Source organism: Heptranchias perlo, chromosome 25, assembly GCF_035084215.1.
Source record: "Heptranchias perlo isolate sHepPer1 chromosome 25, sHepPer1.hap1, whole genome shotgun sequence".
Lineage (NCBI taxonomy): Eukaryota > Metazoa > Chordata > Chondrichthyes > Hexanchiformes > Hexanchidae > Heptranchias > Heptranchias perlo.
The window spans coordinates 38,403,673-38,425,572 of NC_090349.1; the positions used below are offsets into that span (position 1 = coordinate 38,403,673).

At 43.9% G+C, this 21,900-nt stretch overlaps 1 protein-coding gene across 1 annotated transcript in view; it reads left to right on the forward strand.

Moving 5' to 3' along the window:
* Nucleotides 1–2,044: 2,044 nt before the first annotated feature.
* LOC137342405 (aspartate beta-hydroxylase domain-containing protein 2-like) overlaps nt 2,045–21,900 on the forward strand; it is a 42,910-nt gene continuing 23,054 nt past the window's right edge. The window contains exons 1-2 of the mRNA XM_068006334.1: nt 2,045–2,105; nt 10,038–11,170. Of these exons, the coding sequence (XP_067862435.1) occupies nt 10,285–11,170 (886 nt within the window). The 5' untranslated portion in view covers nt 2,045–2,105; nt 10,038–10,284. The remainder of the gene's footprint in view (nt 2,106–10,037; nt 11,171–21,900) is intronic.

A 21,900-nucleotide genomic window follows, 5' to 3' on the forward strand; every position in this document is an offset into this window, starting at 1 on the left:
GGAGTGGGAGACACACACTGCGACACTACAGCGCCAACACTGGTGGGAGGGTGTAATTATAGTGTGACAAGTTTACATAGGAAGTTTCCATTGTAAATGTGGACATAAGATTTTAGAATGGAAAAAGTGAACACAAAGATGTGACAACAGGAAGTGAGGTTTTATAGATAGGAAATGTATGCAGATGTAAGATTTTAAATATATTCTAGATATTGGGCTTTAAATTATTACTGACATTACACAGTGCCATTTCAGCCCAATAAAGACTTTTGAATGTGCAATAGTGATTTTCCAAGTCCTCACAGTCAGGCGGGAAGCCTCACCCACTGGCAGTGCATATCAATATTTTCCAATAATTTCAAACTCTGTGAGCATTTAGGGGCTCACATATTCCACGTGTAACCTCTCTATCTGAAAGACCAACCGTTAGACTGCATTTTGTTTACCAAGGAACAAGAGAAGGCTCATCTGGTTAATGGGGAGAAACTGCAAAGAAAAAACATTACTTGCTGTACTGTTGGTCTGTAACCCTAAAAAGACTGAGGCTTGAAAAAGGTGAATTAACTTCTTATGAGCTGCTTCTAGATCTCTCATATAATTGTGCAGTGTAATATATTGCCTCTATTTTTTGCTTCTATGCATTACTTTAGTTGTAAATAAATCTATTCAGCTGTGTAGCCTGTATAAAGTGGCCTTACGGCATGATATTTTCTGCCTTCTGGATTGATGGGAGATGTGGTGGGCATAGCCTGTACTCTTCAGTAAGTAATTGACCGTGATTGGGGTTAATTGTTAGAGAGCTAACAATACAGTAGAGAATAAAAGACACAAGTTTCTGTTTATAAGTGTCTTAGTTACAAGTATGATAGTGTAGCGTCTATGCATATGCCAACTTCTCCGGCTAAGAAGGCATCGTAGCAAGGCTTTGTGGAAAGTTCAGATTTTCGGCTTGTGTGCATCAGATACTGCAGGCCATCTACTGCAGCCCTCCCCATCTCCAGACGTCTCGACTTCATCTTGCGGCTGGATTCAGATGTGGCGGCAGAGAGGATGAGAGAAACACTATGCAAATTTCCCTCGCTTAAATCAAGCTCACATGCAAGTGCCTTTTATCTCATTGCAAAAAAATTATATGTTAATTCTGGCTGTCTTCTTTGATATGGAAGGATGAATAATAGTGGTTGTGGTACTCCACTCACAACCCACCACAAAAATAGATAAACTGGCCGTTCTTTATCTCATTGCTGTTTGTATGGGACCTTGCTGTGCCCAAATTGGCTACCATGTCTCCCTACATTACAACAAGTGACTACATTTCAAAAAGTACTTCATTGACTGTGAAGTGCTTTAGGGCATCCTGAGGTTGTGATATTCCAAATACAAGTTTATAAGGTAATTGGCAAAAAAACCAGAGGCGAGATGAGGAGAATTTTTTTTTCACGCGGTGAGTTTTATGATCTGGAATGTACTGCTTGAAAGGGCGGTGGAAGCAGATTCTGTAGTAACTTTCAAAAGGGAATTGGATCAGTACTTGAAGGGGAAAAGTTTGCAGGGCAGGGGAGTGGGACTAATTGGATAGCTCTTTCAAAGAGCTGGCACAGGCACGATGGGCCGAATGGCCTCCTTCTGCGCTGTAGGGTTCTACATTGGTGCTTTCTTTTAGGTGGCGCTGTTGCGGGAGGTCCGTTGCTTTTGCAGCGCCCCTCACGCGCAACCGTGCTGCGTGGCATCTCGAGCGACACCAACGCGCTTGCGCAGGGCAGGGGACCGTTGCCGGGAGTTGGAGTCTTTTTTACGCTCCGGCGCCGGTTCTTAGTCGCGGTTAAAGGGGGCGGCGACGGCCCAACGGGACTTTTCCCCGACACCGCTAAAACTAACAGCGACGACACGAACGCGGCGAACTCGTATATATATATATATACACACACACAAAAAAAAACGGTGGAAAAAGTTGAAATAAACGCCGGCGAACGGGATGAGGTTGGGGGCGGACTGCACAGCCCAGGCCGCTGTGCGGCGCGAGCGTGCTGACGTCACCAGGGCTGGCTGGCTGGCTGGCTGGAGGAAGCTGCAGATTAATGAATCGGGTCGGTGGCATTATTCAGGTGGGCACTGAGTCTCTGTAATGGGCAGGAAGGTGGGCGTGTAAATGCAATCATGAGCTTTGGTTGGCATAATGGTGAGATCTTGGCATAATTGCATTTGCAGCCAGGCAGTGACTGAGCTTTCATTTATTTTTTTATATATATATATATATATTTCTTTCCTATATTTTTTTTCTCTCTCTTCCCCTTTCTAGCCACTGCTTGGGTTTGTGTCACGTTAATGCAGGGTCAAATAGAGACTGCAAGCTCAGGCCTGTCACCGTATCTCTGATCGGTCACCTCACCTGCAAAGGAAGATGAGCATGAGATGTCGTTTTATACTTTAACTCTGTGGTGCGATATATATATATATATATATACACGTGTGTGTGTGTGTGTCACAGGTGGTTTTCTTTTCTGTCAGTGCTTGTTTTGTAGAAGATTAGACTGCAAATGCAAGACTTGGTACTGGTGCAGGTGCAATGCACATGTAATGCTGATAGGAGACGAGCTGTAGCGCTGACTTGAAAGCGTACATTTGAATAGATATTCATTTAATAGGTGAAAAATTGTTAGACGTTGGTGACCTTTTGATTATTTCAAATTAGTCATGGTTTTACAACTGTGTTTGGTTCACCCATAGTGCAAGAGACTAATGCATTTTGCGGTTCCACCATGGAGAGATCTCAATAATAAACATTAGTGTAATGTTGATTTGCCATTAGCACATTTTAGTTCTGTTATATCATATTTACAAAAGATGCTAAGGCTCTCATACTAGCTGATGATTGAGCTCTGACTTTCAGACTGATACTTGAAAATTTTGATTTGGAATGAGAGGAAAATTAGCCGGAGTTCCTGTTCTTGCTACTGATTGTTATTTAGTGATCCCTGCAGGGCACTGGACTTGGGTGTAATTTAAATACTTGCCCCCAACCATGTTCGAGTAGACCACCAATATTCATTGTCTAGGCTTGCAGATGAAGAATGACCACTTGGGCAAGGTCCCAGAGGGGTATCAGTGCCTGTGAAACCATACCCCAGTATGAGTCAGTGCCTTCGGGGGGTGGGGGAGAAATGGAGGAAGGGGAAGGGGAATGGGATGGAAGAAATTGGCACAAGAAAAAACAGTAAAATTGGATTTACTAGTGTTGCACAGCATTTTTTAAACTTGTTGAGGACTTGTTGCATTTGGTTATAACACTGCTGTTTCACCTTTGGAATTTTGATTCAAATTCTACTTAGAACGTGATGAAAGCCTTTTCACTTTTCATGTTGAGAGTTGTGAATGAAATATGTACCCTCAACCTAATGGGTATGGGTCCACAGTACAAATCAATGCAAAATTGCTAGCCCCGCTTGGAGAGGCTACAAGATAAGCTGATGTGGTAATGAAAATATCTCACTGGTGCAGTGCGTCATGCTTGTTTGAGAACTTTATTGTGTACCTAACCTACACTGTACCTAACTTTGTGTGGTAGATGCTTGTGTTAGGTCAAAAAATAGAAAAATGTTGCCCTTTTTTTGACACTTTTATCCCATTCCCTTTGCTCCTGATGGCATTGCTCTGGTACAGTCTCATGGTTGCCAATCACCCTCTGGTCCCTAGCCCAATTGGCCATTCTTCATGTGTGACTCTTCATGGAGAAAGTCAGCAAGCTTTTTTTTTACCAGAGGGAGGATCAGAACTGAGCCCAATACTGTCCTCTGGAACCAGCACATGCATTTCCAGTAGGGAATGCTGGACAGCAATTAGGAGGAACCCTGGCTGATTTTCCCTTCTTTAACCCAGCAGCGCTACGCTAGCTGTAGTACCCTAACATTGTCCTAGTGTACATCAGCTAACTTAGCATATACTGAGATTTGAACCTGGGACCTTCCTGATGTCTATGGTCCACAGTTGACCATCAAAGCTGCAAAGAGGTAGGAAAGAAGAAGAGATAATTTAGAAAGTAATGGTTAGGCACTGTCAAGCTTGGGATTTGAAAATCTATACATTGTAGCAGGATGGACTAAGGGAACTGAGGTGAGGAATTCACGCTTTTGAGGCTCTGGGAAAGAATGACAACATTAGCACCTACTAGGACACTTATGGAAATGTTTTTTTTGGTGTTTTCACTCCTCCATTTCCAAGCATTTATTAAAATGAGTGGCCAAGTCTGAACTGCCCTCTTTATTTTATGCTTTTGTATTTTACATTCTGGGGCAGTGCTGAACCTTCACCACCTCTGCTCAAAAACCAAGGTGTCAGCCCTGGCTTGGTGGTAGCACTACGGAGACTTGAGCACAAAATCTAGGCTGACACTCCAGGGCAGTACCAAGGGAGTGCTGCACTGTTAGAGGTGCCGTCTTTCAGATGAGAGGTTAAACCGAGGCCCGGTCTGCCCTCTCAGGTGGACATAAAAGATCTGGTGGCACTATTCCGAAGAAGAGCAGGGGAGTTCTTCCTGTGTCCTGGCCAATATTTATCCCTCAACCAACAACTCTAAAACAGATTATCACAGATTTGCTGAGCGCAAATTGGCTGCTGCGTTTCCTACATTACAACAGTGGCTACACTTCAAAAGTACTTCACTGGTTGTAAAGCCCTTTGGGACATCCTGAGGTCGTGAAAGGCGTTCTTTCTAATTCAAGATCGAAAACTTGCCACACGGGGAGTTGTGTATGCAAGATTTCAAGGTGCCACTATGTTAATGGTCTTTTCTTAACACTTATTTTCCATTGCTTTCTGTAACTCTCCTGACTTTACAGCAACGATCCTGACGCAGAATCATGACTCTGAGACTAAAGTAAACAGTGCATCTCTAGCGGATTATGTAATCCCATTTGCTGAATCTGCAGCTAAAGCCTATTCTACTTGCAGCCTGATTTAAAAGCTCTGTTACAAAAGAGTGTCACTTTTGCAAATGGTACATAATGTTCTGATGAAAGGTCATCGACCTGAAATGGTAACTCTGTTTCTTTCTCCACAAATGCTGCCTGACCTGAGTATTTCCAGCATTTTCTGTTTTTATTTCAGATTTCTAGTATCTGCAGTATTTTGCTTTTAACATAACGTATGCATGTTTGAGCATCAACAGGGCTGCTCATAATTCAGAGGTTTAATCAAAAGAGTTTTTGTATTCTCAGGATCTAGTAAGTATTCTTTGGAACCCCTGATGCTCCGTAGCCTTCACTCTACCCTTTTCTGTTCTCATGTGAGCAATTATTGACCAGTCAGCAATCTGTATTTTGCAGAGTTTAAAGCTGAAGAATCTTTTGTTTTTTTGACCTTCACAGACTCTGCACTGCTCGCATAGCTACAGGGTGCTGCATGACAAAATCCAAACAGCACAACCTCCTCACTCACTCATAGCCTGACAATTTAATTTATGTTTTTTTACACAAGCAGACCGTGTTATGATCTTCTAAGTGTCATTCAATTGTTAAGTAGCATGTTAAGGCTTTCGTTGCATTCAGAGCTTATTAGCAATTGTCAAAACACCATCTTTTGAGGGGCGGAAGAGAGATGAGTGCTCTGCCTCGTTTTATGTGGAGGCTCGGTATCCAATTCAGTCTCATGAATCAAGTTGCCAAATTGGACTTTTCGGGCAGGCATCTTTACATTATAGGTTCTCCTCAGGTCACCTCCACTGCTGGTTTGTGTGCTGGTAATATGTGTGTGTGTGTGTGGGTGGTGTCAAACACACATTGCTGGGACATTCAGCGGGTCAGTCAGCATTGCTGGAGAGACGAGATGAGTTAACATCTTGGGTGTAAAACCCATTGTCAGAAGCGGAAGACATTTCAGATATATAGCAATTAAAAAGGAACATAACGAAAGGAAGGGGGAGGGACTAACATGCACATACCCGCACATGCAAACACACGCACAAAAGGGACAAGTGGAATGGCTATAAAGTGCTTAGATGGAAAACAGGAGATAGCTAAATGGCTGAAGTGATATTAACATGAGACAATAAAAAGCATAATGGGAGAAATTAAGGACACCTGACATCCACCCACATCCAGTTTCCTGCAGGTACCTGGTTCCCAAACACAGATCGGAACCCTGCTTTCTTTCTCCCCGCCGCCCCCCACCCTTTCCCTTTCCACCGCCACAACTAAGATCAGTTAATTCAGCAGAGATCTGTAATTGAATAAGGGACATCCATAATTAGAATTACATAGAATCTACTGCACCAAAAACAGGCCATTCAGCCCAACTGGTCTATGCCAGCGTTTGTACTCCACACAAGCCTCCTTCCACTCTAATTACCTCTTCCTACCCTGCCCCCATGTCCCTCTATTTCTTTCTCCTTTAAGTATGTTTGTTTCTTAAGCCTCCCTGATCAGCAGTTGCTTCTGCGTGTTGTGTTTTACAAGGAACGGTTGAAATAAGCCAGTGAATGTATGGTTATCTCACTTTTATAATATTTAGGATTATGTAGCAATTGACCAGGAAACATATTATTGATGTAACATTGATCATTTCTGACTGACTTTTTCGAATGGATAAAATGGTGTAAACCAGTAGTTAGAACTTTTGTAACATGATTCACAAGCATTCCAAAAGGTGAACATTATAATTTTAAATGCATTCAGTGACTAAATTAGATGGTGATCTGCATGTCTTTGTACTACACTTGCTGGTGCATTTACTCATTGCTGGGTTGTTCAGATTGCTCACTAAGTTTATTCAAGAGGTCTCGAGTTTGATCAGCAGCCTCTGCCGAATTAGCTCGTTTCAGCTGGAGGGAGGGAGGTGGATACGGGCTTGAAAGGGATCAACAGTTGCCCTCAGCATTTCTGGAAGAGGAAGGGGCAAATTAGCCTGCGTTCCCTCTCTTGATTGTTATCCAATGGCTCCTGCTGGAAGTGCTCAACACCAATACTCCAGCATTCACTGTCTAGGCTGACACATAGGGGGTTGAATTTCCATGGGGTTCTCCCGATCGTGCACCGTAACTTTGGCAGAAGATCTGCGGGAACCCCAGAGAAAAGGTGTAAATGGAGTTTTACATTGTTTCTCCGGAGTGTCCATAGATCTTCCACCACAGTTACAGTGGACGATTGGGAGAACTCCCCCTTTCAACCCCATAAATAATGGCGATTAGTTATGGTACCAGAGGGTAACCAGTGCCTGTAACACTGCTGACCTGCTGAGTGTTCTAGCATTTTCTGTTTTTGATACCATACACCTGACAAGCAGTTAACACCTTCAGAAGCTGAAGGATAAAACTTGCCAGTGTAAATCAATAAGGTCGTACTGCTCTTGTTTTCCCAACAAAATAAAAGCTAACCCTGAATAGTAGTGTAGGAGGTACTTCAACCAAAATAGGTGCTTTTACAATATAGACCAGATCTTTGGATAATGGCCTAAGGGTGCCATTCCAGTGAATTTGCTTTTTCAAATCACGTTGTTGGTTTCCCTGTGAGCTGGCAGGCAAGGGGAAATGCATGTGGCTGCTGGCCGTGATGTTCTAGCCAGCTTGCGTGTGTGGACATTGCGTCATGTTGTCACCACAGAGGTACCATGCTGCGAAGTAGTGCATTTACCAGCCTGGTTAAGACTGTCGGCAGTCACCATGTTGCAGTGAAAAATGGGTCTAACAGATTCTGGTAAACATACTACGATATGGCCGCAGGCTGCGAGAGGAACTGGCAACCGAAGAGCAATATAAGAACGCCAAAATACTTTTCTATTAGTTAGTGCTTTTCTATATCATCTTGTCAGTGAAGTGGCCCTTTAATGGGAATGTTTGTAAAACTGCATTCATGATACAGTACACCTGTAGCCTTACAAACATTCCCACTTACATGGTGCAGTGTTACCTTCCTTTCAGAATTTAAACAGCACAGGGCACGTTGGGGTGAGAAAAACTAAAGGTTTCTTCTCCCATTCTCCCTTTGGGGTGTGCTTACTTTGTTCCTTAAAATCTACAACACAAAAACAGGCCATGCCAGTGTTTATACTCCACATGAGCCTCTTCCCACTATGGCCCCATTACTCTATTCTCTTATCCCTCATGTATGCATCAAGCCTCCTCTTAAATGCATCAATACTATCTGCTTCAACCATTTCATATGGCAGCGAGTTCTACATTCTCGCCACTCTCTGTGTAAAGAAATTCCTCCTAAGTTCTTTATTTGATCTGTTAGTGGCTGTCTTATATTTGTGCCTCCTTGTTCTGGGCTCACCCACAGTGGAAACGGTTTCTCCACATCCACCCTGTCGAACCCCTTCATAATTTTAAAGAACTCTGTCAGGTATCCTCTTAGTCTTCTCTTTTTCAGAGAAAAGGGGTTCCGGCCTGCTAAATCTTCCCTGATAGTTATCTCACTGGTGTGGTTATGTTTTTCAGTCTCATAGAAACATAGAAAATAGGAGCAGGAGTAGGCCATTCGGCCCTTCGAGCCTGCTCCGCCATTCAGTATGATCATGGCTGATTCCCTATCACAATACCGTATTCCCGCGCTCTCCCCATACCCCTTAATGCCTTTTGTGTCTAGAAATCTATCTACTTCTTAAATATATTCAGTGACTTGGCCCCACAGCCTTCTGTGGTAGAGAATTCCACAGGTTCACCACCCTCTGAGTGAAGAAATTTCTCCTTATCTCAGTCCTAAATGTCCTACCCTGTATCCTGAGACTGCGGCCCCTCGTTCTGGACCCCCCAGCCAGGGGAAACATCCTCCCTGCATCCAGTCTGTCCAGCCCTGTCAGAATTTTATACGTTTCAATGAGATCCCCTCTCATTCTTCTAAACTCGAATGAATACAAGCCAAATTGACCCAATCTCTCCTCATACAACAGTCCTGCCATCCCAGGAATCAGTCTGGTGAACCTTCACTGCACTCCCTCTATGGCAAGTATATCCTTTCTTAGGTAAGGAGACCAAAACTGCATACAATACTCCAGGTGTGGTCTCATCAAGGCCCTGTATAACTGCAGTAAGACATCCTTGCTCCTATACTCAAATCCTCTTGCAATGAAGGCCAACATACCATTTGCCTTCCTAACTGCCTCCTGCACCTGCATGTTTGCTTTCAGTGACTGGTGTACAAGGACACCCAGGTCCCTTTGTACATCACCATTTCCCAATCTATCACCATTTAAATAATACTCTGCCTTTCTGTTTTTCCTTCCGAAGTGGATAACTTCACATTTATTCACATTATATTGCATCTGCCATGTATTTGCCCACTCACTCAACTTGTATAAATCGCCTTGAAGCCTCTGCATCCTCCTCACAACTCATGATCCCACCTGGTTTTTTGTCGTCAGCAAACTTGAAATATTACATTTGGTTCCCTCATCCAAATCATTGATGTATATTGTGACTAGCTGGGGCTCAAGCACCGATCCCTGTGGTACCCCACTAGTCACTGCCTCATACATATTTAACTTTGTATATATTGATGTATATATGTTTGGCTGTTGGAATAGGAATTAAACGGGAGTATTTCTGAAACTAGTAACTTTTCATCTTTTTTTTAAACTTGAGTCTAGTGTTTGGAGCTACTTATGATTCATAGCACTCACCCTTACACCAATAGTCTTTCAAATTGTCCTCTTGTGTATAATGAGGATAATTTAAATTGACAGTTTTTAGCCAGATTATGTCACCACCAAATGCTTGTTAATTGTTCACCTGCCTACTAGTTTAGCCATCCTTCCCAAGTATTATATCTTCAAGGTTTTATAGAGTGTTAAATTATTATAAAATGCTGTTTCACAAATTTTTATTTTGATGGAATGTTCTGTAATTTTATTGTCAGTTGCATAGCTCTCCATTTTTAAAATATCAGTCTTGCCTTTAACAGAAGTGCACTGTCAGAAGGCTGACTTAAGAATATTTAAACATTGAGAACATTTAAACGTCAAAAAATTGTATCTAATATTCTTTGAATCCAGTTTATTACAGAACTAATTGTGTGTGTATGTGTCTGTCTCTATGCTCTTGTTTGTAGGAACCTGGGGCTTTTAGCGATGCTGATTTATAACCAGATGCTCTATAAAACAACAATCTAAATCGAGGCTCGCTGGTTTCTCTCCTATGCAGCAGGAAGATCGTGGTAATGTGTATGTTCTGTGAGACGTGCAGACAGACTAAATGTTTTCTGGCTGCTGATACAGTGCTCGGGAGCCAAAATGCCATCCTTGCCTGTCGATTAGTCCACGGCTGCTCTTTTCCACTTAAAAAATTACTAACCCTGCATGGTGTGGGTGCCTGTGCAAAATTCGAGGACTGACAGCGTTGCCTTGTTACATCGATCTAACAGGAACCTTGGGAGCATGTTCACTGAGTGGTTCACAGACTGGGACCTGACACTGGAGCGAATGAAAGGCTTGGTCCTGGCTAGCCTGCAGGCGGTGAGAGAGTGCGACATAACCGCAGTGACCACTATTGCCTGCATCTTGGCCCTTTTTGTGTGGTACTGTTACCACGTAGGCAGCGAGCAGCCCCGCAGCTACACGCCGGTGAATGCCATGATGCAGAGCGCCGATGTAAATGGTTTGCAAAATGGTTACTCGTGCTGCCAGTCTGCCGATTGCGTAAGGTGTACCCATAATGAGGGGCGCAATCAGAAACTTTATCACAATCTGCAGGAGTACGCCAAGCACTACTCGTGGTCAGGAATGGGGCGGATCCATAAAGGGATCCGGGAGCAGAGCCGGTATTTAAACAGCAGGCCGTCCATACAGAAACCAGAAGTTTTCTTCCTGCCTGACTTGCCAACGACTCCTTATTTTTCACGCGACGCTCAGAAGCATGACGTAGAGCTGCTGGAGCGGAACTACCAAGCCATCCTGGCCGAGTTTGAAGTGATCTTCAAGGCGTTCTCCAACTGCAGCCTTCCGCAGGGCTGGAAGGTTAACAGCACCCCCAGAGGCGACTGGTTCACTTTCTTTCTGGTTAACCAGGGCACCTGCCTTCCCAGTAATTGCAGAAGGTGCCCTCGGACTTACCGGTTGCTAGGCAGTCTTCGTACTTTCATCAGTAACAATGTCTTTGGGAATGCCTGTTTCTCCGTATTGAGCCCAGAAACACTCATTACTGAACACTATGGCCCCACAAATGTTCGAATCAGGTGCCATTTAGGTACGTGAGTATTTCTGCCTTTTCACTGGCCATAATAATGTGTATCCTGTGTGTGGCATGAGGCTTGGTGTGTCTTACAATGTGTTTAAATGTTGCTTTTTTTGTTGTTATAAACAGGCATTCATGGGATGACATGACAGTGATCCAGTCTTAGGCTCAGATGATAGGTTGAACTAACCAGCATTTATTCCAGCCTTTTATTTCCCCTAAATTTTTTAAAACATTTTTTTTGTGCGTATTCAGGTGTGGGGTGCTGGGATTTTGTCATTTCGGGCATCAAGTCACTTCCAGGTCAGTTATAACAGAGTTAGATGCAGAGTAAAGCTTTCTCTACTCCACCAACAATATCCCCCAACTCCAACCCCAACCTCAATTACATATAGAAATTACAACACAGAAACAGACTGTTCGACTCAACCAGTCCGTGTAGGTGTTTATCTTCCACATGAACAGCAGTCCTAATCCTACATGACTGCCATGTTTCCATATCCCTTTACACCCATTTCCTTCAACAACCTATTCTTAAATGCTTCTGTCACAAGCTCTGGTAGTGCATTCCACAGCCTCCACCCTCTGTGTAAAAAATAAAAATTCCAGATCCCTCAACCACTGGAAATAGTCTGTTTCTATCTACTGTCCCAGAAAGAAAGAAAAGGGGATAAGGGGTTATGGAAACAGGCAGGGTGAATACAATTATGACTATTTGCTCGCTTGGAAGGTAAGCGTTGAATCTGACTAGTTGGGCTAAATGGCTTGTATCCTTGTTGTAATATCAGTGTATTTCTATGTTGCAACATCTACGTATTTCTGTGTAAATACCTCCATCGAGCACTCCCTACTGCATCAATGTGCCACTTTTCCATTTCCAATCTTATAGCCTGTCTGAGTGAGATTGACAGTTAGTGGCTTGTCAGTAAGTGACATTAGCGGAGTTTATCACAGAGTTATTTTTATCACGTTTTTATGGACCACCTGCAGCCAACTGACCTGCTCTGAGACCTCCAGCTATACTGAGTTGAATTGACTGCTAAGAGAGCATGATAATTGACTATCATTCCAATAGTCACTCCTTATCTTCAGCAAGGTACTTGACTTCCACTTGGAGTTTTGCAATAGCAACATGGCAGAGATTCGGAACTCAGTGGAGTGGGAGAATCAAAGTTGTAATAAAAAATACTTGCATTTTTATAATGTCTTATCACGTCAAAGCACTTCATCGCCATAACTGTTATTTTGTTGGTAGAGAGGTTGGGTATTTTGCATGAGCGATATCCCAATGAGATAAATGACCAGTTAATCTCTTTTTAGTGGCATTAATTGAGTGGGGAATGTTGGCTGGGACACCGGGAGAACTCCTTTTTATTCTCATGCCAGCTATGACTCAGTTGGTCGCATTTTCGTCTCTTGAGACAGAAGGTTGTGGGTTCAAATCCCACTCCAGTGACTTGAGCCCAAAATCTCGGCTGACATTTCAGTGCAGTATTGAGGGACTGGAGGTGCCATCTTTTGGATGAGATGTTAAACTGAGGCCCCATCTGCCCTATCGGGCACTATTTGAAGAGCAGGGGAGTTCTCTCCAGTGTGCTTGCCAATATTTATCCCTCAACCAACACCACTAAAACAGATTGTCTGGTCATGATCACACTGCTTTTTGTGGGAGATTGCTGTGTGCAAATTGGCTGCCACGTTTCCTACATTACAACAGTGACTACACTTCAAAAGTACTTCATTGGCTGTAAAGCACTTTGGAACATCCTACAGTCATGAAAGGCGCTGTATAAAAATGCAAGTCCTTCTTTCTTTGGATAAAGCAGTGAAGTATTTTAACACCCGCCTGAGCTACTGGAATGGGTAATTTGATTACGGTGTGAAGCACCTTGTGGTGCCTACGTTAAAGGTGTTTTATAAGTTCTTGTACATAGAATCATAGAAGTTTACAACATGGAAACAGGTCCTTCGGCCCAACATGTCCATGTCGCCCAGTTTATACCACTAAGCTAGTCCCAATTGCCTGCACTTGGCCCATATCCCTCTATAGAAATGCAAGTTCTTTCTTTCATTCTTCTGGAAGATGTCAGTCAGGATTTTCCATGCAGTTGATGTATGGTCGCTCCCATGCTGAAGAATTAATGATTGTGATGTAGTCGTCACTAGTTTATTGAGTGATACTCTAGTTGATTACCAGAGAATAACACCATCAGTGGACATATTCTGTAGGGAATTGTAGGTGGGAGTGATTATGAGCATCTCACTAAGTGGTTCAAATGTCACCATAAAGCTACGGGAGCAGATCTCGACTTTTATCATAGTAACACCAGGCCGCAATTAATGTCATCAATATTTTTGATATCTGTAGAAGTGTTTTGAATGCTACCTAATGGCTCTCTGGGTAAATGCACTGTACAATGCACTACTGAATCACAGAGACCAGGAAGTCCCCGTGTTAGATTGAGGGTGGAGAAAAATCAGCCATGATTCACGTTAGAAAGGGTATGTGTGGATGTGAGATGAGGACAGGGTTAGGATTGGGTTTGGCTTTGATGCCACCCATAGTTGAAATGCCTGCCAAAACTCGCCATCAAGGCTTGAGCATGAATAATGGTCAGATGGGTGAAGTACCAAATGGCAGTTCCTGTAGCACAAGTAAGCGCTTGAGAGGGAGGGCAGAATATATTGGTTAAAAAATGTTAATTGTTTTTCAGTGTTCAAATTTTTTGGCAGCAATGTTGCAATGAGGCAAGATAGAGGCAAGAGGGAGGAAGGAGGCGAGAGGAGAGAGTCTGGTGCTGAGCACCGCAGCCGATCCTGGTGAAATTGCTGCTCGTATTAAGAACCTGCAGCAGCGCCCAATTTCCTGCCTCCTAATCGGAGAGCTGCCTTTGAGGAATGCATTTTGCAGTTGTAGCAGCTCACCTTACTCATGCAAATGAGGGATGACCTGGAAACTGGGACACGTGTGTGTGTGTGTGTGTGTGTGTGTGTGTGTGTGTGTGTGTGTGTGTGTGTCTCTTTCTGCCCCCTTTGTCCATCTCTCTCACCCTCTTCGTGTGTATCTCTCCTCCCTGGATCTCTTTCTTCCCCCCCCCCCCCCCACCCGCCGTCACCCAATCCCTTTTTTCTCTTTCTCCTTCTCTCCCCCCCCCCCCCCCCCCCCACACACACACACACACATATATTCTGTGTCCCATATGCTCCATCTCTCTCCTTTTGAAACACATACTGACTCTCCTTATGCACATTCTCTCTCCCCTGCACCACTTGTCTGTCCGTCGCTGTTTGTGCCTCTTTGTCTCTCTTTTCTCTCACTATTCGTGTGTGTGTGTGTGTCTCCCTATCCTGTCTGTGAGCGTGTGCATGTCTGTCTGCCTGTCTCTCACCCTCATTATCTCTCTTGCGCCTTATCCACCTTGCCCCTTTTGTCCCTCTTTGTCTCACTGTCCCTCCTTTGCCCTCTTTGCATGTGAATATATTTTTTTCTTTCCCTAGAATCCCTAGATTCTAGAATGGTCCCCGCAGATTGGAAGGTAGCAAATATCCCGATACTCAGAAAAGGCGGGGAGAGAAAACAGGGAACTATAGGCCAGTTAGCCTGACATCAGTAGTAGGGAACATGCTAGAATCTATTATTAAGGACGTAGTAACAGGGAACTTAGAAAATCATAATATAATTAGGCAGAGTCAGCATAGCTTTATGAAAAAAAATCATGTTTGACAAATCTGTTAGTGTTTGAAGGTGTAACTAGGAAGATAGGAATATAGGAACAGGAGTAGGCCATTCAGCCTCTCGAGCGTGCTCCGCCATTTGATAAGATCATGGCTGATCTGTGATCTAACTCCATATACCTGCCTTTGGCCTATATCCCTTAATACCTTTGGTTGCCAAAAAGCTATCTATCTCAGATTTAAATTTTGCAATTGAGCTAGTATCAATTGCCGTTTGCGGAAGAGAGTTCCAAACTTCTACCACCCTTTTGTGTGTAGAAATGTTTTCTAATCTCACTCCTGAAAGGTCTGGCTCTAATTTTTAGACTGTGCTACCCTATCTGTTTCCCTTAATATCTTAAACTTCGATCAGATCACCCCTTAACCTTCGAAACTCTAGAGAATACAACCCCAATTTGTGTAATCTCTCCTCGTAACTTAACCCTTGAAGTCCGGGTATCATTCAAGTAAACCTACGCTGCACTCCCTCCAAGGCCAGTATGTCCTTCCGAAGGTGCGGTGCCCAGAACTGCTCACAATACTCCAGGTGTGGTCTAACCAGGGTTTTGTATAGCTGCAGCATAACTTCTGCCCCCTCGTACTGTAGTCCTCTAGATATAAAGGCCAGCATTCCATTAGCCTTGATTATTTTCTGCACCCGTTCATGACACTTCAATGATCTGTGTACCTGAACCCCTAAGTCCCTTTGGACATCCACTGTTTTTAACTTTTTACCATTTAGAAAGTACCCTGTTCTATCCTTTTTTGGTCCAAAGTGGATGACCTCACATTTGTCTACATTGAATTCCATTTGCCACAGTTTTGCCCATTCACCTAATCTATCAATATCGCTTTGTAATTTTATGTTTTCATCGACACTGCTTACAATGCCACCAATCTTGTGTCATCAGCAAACTTAGATATGAGACTTTCTATGCCTTGATCTAAGTCGTTAATAAATATTGTGAATAATTGAGGCCCCAAGACAAATCCCTGCGGGACTGCCAATGTGAGTACCTCCCCATTATCCCTACTCTCTGTCGCCTTTCGCTCAGCCAACTTCCTAACCAAGTCTGTACTTTTCCCTCAATTCCATGGGCTTCTATCTTAGCTAACAGTCTCTTATGTGGGACTTTATCAAATGCCTTCTGGAAGTCCATATAAATAACATCCATTGACATTCCCCTGTCCACTACTTTAGTCACCTCTTCAAAAAATTCAATCAGGTTTGTCAGGCACGACCCACCTTTCACAAATCCATGCTGGCTCTCTCTGATTAACTGAAAATTCTCGAGGTGTTCAGTCACCCTATCCTTAATTATAGACTCCAGCATTTTCCCCACAACAGATGTTAGACTAACTGGTCTATAATTCCTTGGTTTCCCTCTCTCTCCTTTCTTAAAAAGCAGAGTGACATGTGCAATTTTCCAATCTAGAGGGACAGTAGGGTAGATAAGGGGGAACCAGTGGATGTAGAATATTTGGATTTTCAAAAGACATTCAATAAGGTGCCACACGAGAGGTTGTTACACAAGATTAGGGCTCGTGGATTGGGAGTAATACATTAGCATGGATTGAGGATTAGTTGACGGACAGAAAACAGAGAATAGGAATAAACGGATCATTTTCAGGTTGGCAGGTTGTAACTAGTGAGGTGCCGCAAGGGTCGGTGCTTGGGCCTCGGCTGTTTACAATATATAGCAATGATTTCGATGAGGGGACCAAGTGTAACTTATCCAGGTTTACTGACTATACAAAGCTAGGTGGGAAAGTAAGCTGTGAGGAGGACGCAAAGAGGCTGCAAAGGGATTTAGACAAAGTGAGTGGGTGCGAAGGTGGCAGATGGAGTATAACGTGGGGAAAGGTGAAATTATCAACTTTGGTAGGAAGAATAGAAAAGCAGAATATTTTTTAAAAGGTGAGACACTAAGAAATGTTGGTATTCAGAGGGAATTGGGTGTCCTTGTACGCGAATCACAAAGTTAACATGCAGGTACAGCAAGCAATTAGGAAGGCAAACGGGATGTTAGCCTTTATTGCAAGGGGGTTGGAGGTCATGCTGCAATTATATAGGGCTCTGGTGGGGACCACACGTGGAGTACTGTGTACAGTTTTGGTCTCCTTACCTAAGGAAGGATATACTTGCCTTCGAGGTGGTACAACGAAGGTTCACTAAATTGATTCCTGGGATGAGAGGGTTGTCCTATAAGGAGAGATTGAGTAAAATGGTAAACTTCTGTGGAGTTTAGAAGAATGAGAGGTGATCTCATTGAAACATATAAAATTCTTAGAGGGTGTGAAAGGGTAGATGCTGAGAGGCTGTTTCCCGTAGGGGTCATAGTCTCAAGATAAGAGGTCGGCCATTTAGGACCAAGGTGAAGAAAAATTTCTTCACTCTGAGGGTTGTGTATCTTCGGAATTCTCTACCCCAGAGGTCTGTGGATGCTCATTCGTTCAGTATATTCAAGATTGAGATCGATAGATTTTTGGACACTAAGGGAATCGAGGGACATGGGGATAGGGCAGGAAAGTGGAGTTGAGGTAGAGGATCAGCCATGATCTTATTGAATAGCGGAGCAGGCTCGAGGGGCCATATTGCCTACCCTTGCTCCCATTTCTGTTATCCTTATGTTTCCACCCTCCATACGTCCTCTCTGCCATTCCCTCTGTGTGTGTCTCTCTCTTGTGCTCTGTTTTTCTCTGTATTTCTTTTCCATCTTGCCTTCTGTTTGCCTCTCTCCTTGGCATCTTTGTGTTTGTGTCGTTCTTGTGCGTGCTCTCTCTTCCCCCATCTTTCCTCTCCTATTCTTTGTATCTCTCTGCCCCCATGCACTCTCGTCCCCCATTCTCTTTGTTTCTTCCCCCTTTCCCCCTCTTCTCCTCTGTCTTGTTTTACTTGCTGTTCTTTTGTGTGTCTGTCTAATAGTCCAAATTAGCTCAGCCATTCTGCAGTAGACAACACACTGACCATGATTTATTGGCACTAGTTCAGCAACTTGTCACTCCAATAGGTCATGAGGATAGATTCAGAGTATTGGTTCCCACGGAAACCATAAATGGGCCTGGTGATCTGCCAAAGGGGCATGAGGTTTGACCGATGAGAGACATTATCTATGCTGGTGAATAGCTGTTCAGTTGTAATGTGCAAAATACTTTCAAGCATTAGATTATTTATGATTAATTTCTGTATTTACATTGTTTAAAAGCACAGTGTTCGCAGCATAGATAGCATTGTGTCTACTACAGATTGCTTCACTGTTTCTAGTGCTCCCTTCAGGCCACCCACAATCGTGCATATCTTTAAACTTTTTTTTAATACAGCACTGCAATCTGTCTGTTTTGCAGACTGGGTTTTATTTTCACTGCTTTGATGAAAGACCTGCAGTATAGTACACTCCCTTTATCATTTAACCTAGCTTTTTTGCCAGTTTTCGTCACCCCTCCCCTGATGGTGCTCACTTTTGCTGGAGGCTTATGGTTCTGAAGGTGCTGGCAGTTCTCCAGTACCTCTCCCAAGTATCCATTCTTCATATGTGAACCTAGATGATAAGTGTCAGCAGGTTATTCACCGTGGGCGACATCACAGTGGCCTCTCCTCACCCGGTGACTAGATCTCAATCCAGAGCAGGAACCTGGCTGATTTTCCCCTCCTTAGCCCAGAAACACTGCAGCTAATTGCCTTCCTGCCACCCTCAGCACAGAAAATAAAATCCCTGGGACCAACTGACCTGCATAGTACATCAACACTCTGTATTTACCAACCAAGCCATCATGGGGCCGTTTTTTGCAACCCCGAACTGCAACTCAAAATAAAAACATAAAATTCTGCTAATACACAGTAAATCTGTCAACCTCAGAAAAGATAATTAACATTTCAAGGGGAGACCAATTGACACAGGGCGTCCACCCAAAACGATAAACTTATCTCTTCTCTTTTCAAATACTATATATTTCTAGCATTTTCTGTTTTTGTCTAACATTTCCATTAGTCTTGTATCCACAACACATTACTTCATTGCTGCAGGTTTTTCCTTTTTATTACTACAAAATCTGAGATCTTAGCGGCAGCCTTTCAAGTTATACCAGGGCATCTAAGTGAAATAAAAATAAATAGCATGTTGACATTGCTGGTATACAGTGAATTCGGCGCTTGCTTGCAACATACCTGCCCCTTCACCTTTAAAATTGGGGCTACTGTTCCTATTTCAAATAGGAACCTACCTATCAGGCAGATGAAACTTTCCTTCAATCAGTTTGTGCTGGAGTTGTACCCAGATTCTAAAGGTGGGAGGCTAATGTAATATGCCGTTCAAACCCTATTGCTTTTTTGGTTGTCATGGTCAGGTATGTAATTGTTACGGAAAGTGTTCTGAATACAGGCGAGGAACATAGATTGAGAAAATTGAGTACAATCAGCAGCAATATATTTGAACAGTTTTACATGGGTGTGTGTTCTGTCCAGCTGTTCAGTGTAGGGGAAAATGTAAATGCACACAACACTCGTTGGTGCTATTACTCAGTTGAGTACTTAGATGCTCACTTTGGGTTCCGCCGGGACCACTCGGCTCCAGACCTCAATACAGCCCTGGTCCAAACATGGACAAAACAGCTGAATTCCAGAGGTGAAGTGAGAGTGACCGCCCTTGACATCAAGGCAGCATTTGACCGAGTGTGGCATCAAGGAGCCCCAGTAAAATTGAAATCAATGGGAATCAGGGGGAAAACTCTCCAGTGGCTGGAGTCATACCTAGCACAAAGGAAGATGGTAGTGGTTGTTGGAGGCCAATCATCTCAGCCCCAGGATATTGCTGCAGGAGTTCCTCAGGGCAGTGTCCTAGGCCCAACCATCTTCAGCTGCTTCTCCAATGACCTTCCCTCCATCATAAGGTCAGAAGTGGGGATGTTCGCTGATGATTGCACAGTGTACAGTTCCATTCGCAACCCCTCAGATAATGAAGCAGTCCGTACCTGCATGCAGCAAGACCTAGACAACCTAGCCCGCTTGATTGGCACCCCATCCACCACCCTAAACATTCACTCCCTTCACCACCGGCGCACAGTGGCTGCAGTGTGTATCATCCACAGGATGCGCTGCAGCAACTCGCCAAGGCTTCTTCTATCGCATCTCCCAAACCCGCAACCTCTACCACCTAGAAGGACAAGAGCAGCAGGTACATGGGAACAACACCACCTGCACGTTCCCCTCCAAGTCACACACCATCCCGACTTGGAAATATATCGCCGTTCCTTCATCGTCGCTGGGTCAAAATCCTGGAACTCCCTTCCTAACAGCACTGTGGGAGAACCTTCACCACATGGACAGCAGCGGTTCAAGAAGGCGGCTCACCACCACCTTCTCAAGGGCAATTAGGGATGGGCAATAAATGCCGGCCTTGCCAGCATCGCCCACATCCCATGAATGAATTTTAAAAAAACATCAGCCCAAGCCTGGATAAGTGGCATGTAACATTCGCTCCAGACACGTGCCAGGCAATGACCATCTCCAGCAAGAGAGAGTCTAACCACCTCCCCTTGACATTCAATGGCATTACCATTGCCGAATCCCCCACCAACAACATCCTGGGGGTCACCATTGACCAGAAACTTAACTGAACCAGCCACATAAATACTGTGGCTACAAGAGCAGGTCAGAGGCTGGGTATTCTGCAGTGAGTGACTCACCTCCTAACTTCCCAAAGCCTTTCCACCATCTTCAAGGCACAAATCAGGAGTGTGATGGAGTACTCTCCACTTGCCTGGATGAGTGCAGCTCCAACAACACTCAAGAAGCTCGACACTATCCAGGACAAAGCAGCCCATTTGATTGGCACTCCATCCATCACCGTAAACATTCACTCCCTTCACCACCGGCGCACTGTGGCTGCAGTGTGTACCATCCACAGGATGCACTGCAGCAACTCGCCAAAGCTTCTTCGACAGCACCTCCCAAACCTGCGTCCTCTACCACCTAGAAGGACAAGGGCCGCAGGCACGTGGGAACACCACCACCTGCACGTTCCCCTCCACGTCACATATCATCCTGACTTGGAAATATATCGCCATTCCTTCATCATCGCTGGGTCAAAATCCTTGAACTCCCTACCTAACAGCAGTGTGGGAGTACCTTCACCACACGGACTGCAGTGGTTTAAGAAGACAGCTTACTACCACCATCTCAAGGGCAATTAGGGATAGGCAATAAATGCTGGCCTTGCCAGCGACACCCACGTCCCATGAATGAATAATTTTAAAAAACTTCATACTGCATTCCAAAACGTCTTGCAATCATGAAATATAGTGACTTCTTATGAATCCTAGGTAGATGTAACTCAAAAATATTGCAGTGTTATTGGCTCTGTCCAAAATATCAACCAGCTTCCCCCGATAAGTCATTAGTTAAGGCAGCGAGTAGCTAAGCCGGGAAGGTCTCTAGTTCGATCCTTGGTCTGTACTAAATTAACTAATCTTTGCCATGGCGGCAGTATGGCAACTACAGTTGACCTCAAGGCATCTGGGCCAGGGGAGATAACATCAGCCAGAGCTCCCATTTCTGATCATTATCCAGCAGCTCCTACTGGAACTGCGTATCTGTTGATATTGGATAAGATAAGATCAGGCTTTGCTGTATTGACCCTTACGGTCAAATATTCTGGTCTCGGCACTTACAAACCTTACCCAAAAACAATGTCTGCAAGCGCAACTTTACTGCTACCATAATTTTATATGCAACCCATACTGTGTGTATCTGCTTATTTCTTTCTACCACCGTGCTTCTTGTTGCCAGTGTGCGGCATATGAATCCTGGTACCAGGGATGAGGGACTTCAGTTATTGGAGAAGCTGGGATTGTTCTCCTTAAAGCAGAGAAGGTTAAGAGGAGATTTGATAGAGGTGTTCAAAAAATCATGAACGGTTTTGATAGAATAAATAAGAAGAAACGGTTTCCAGTGGCAGAAGGATTGGTAACCAGAGGACATGATTTAAGGTGATTGGCAAAAGAATCATAGAAAATTTTAAAAATGTGGTGCA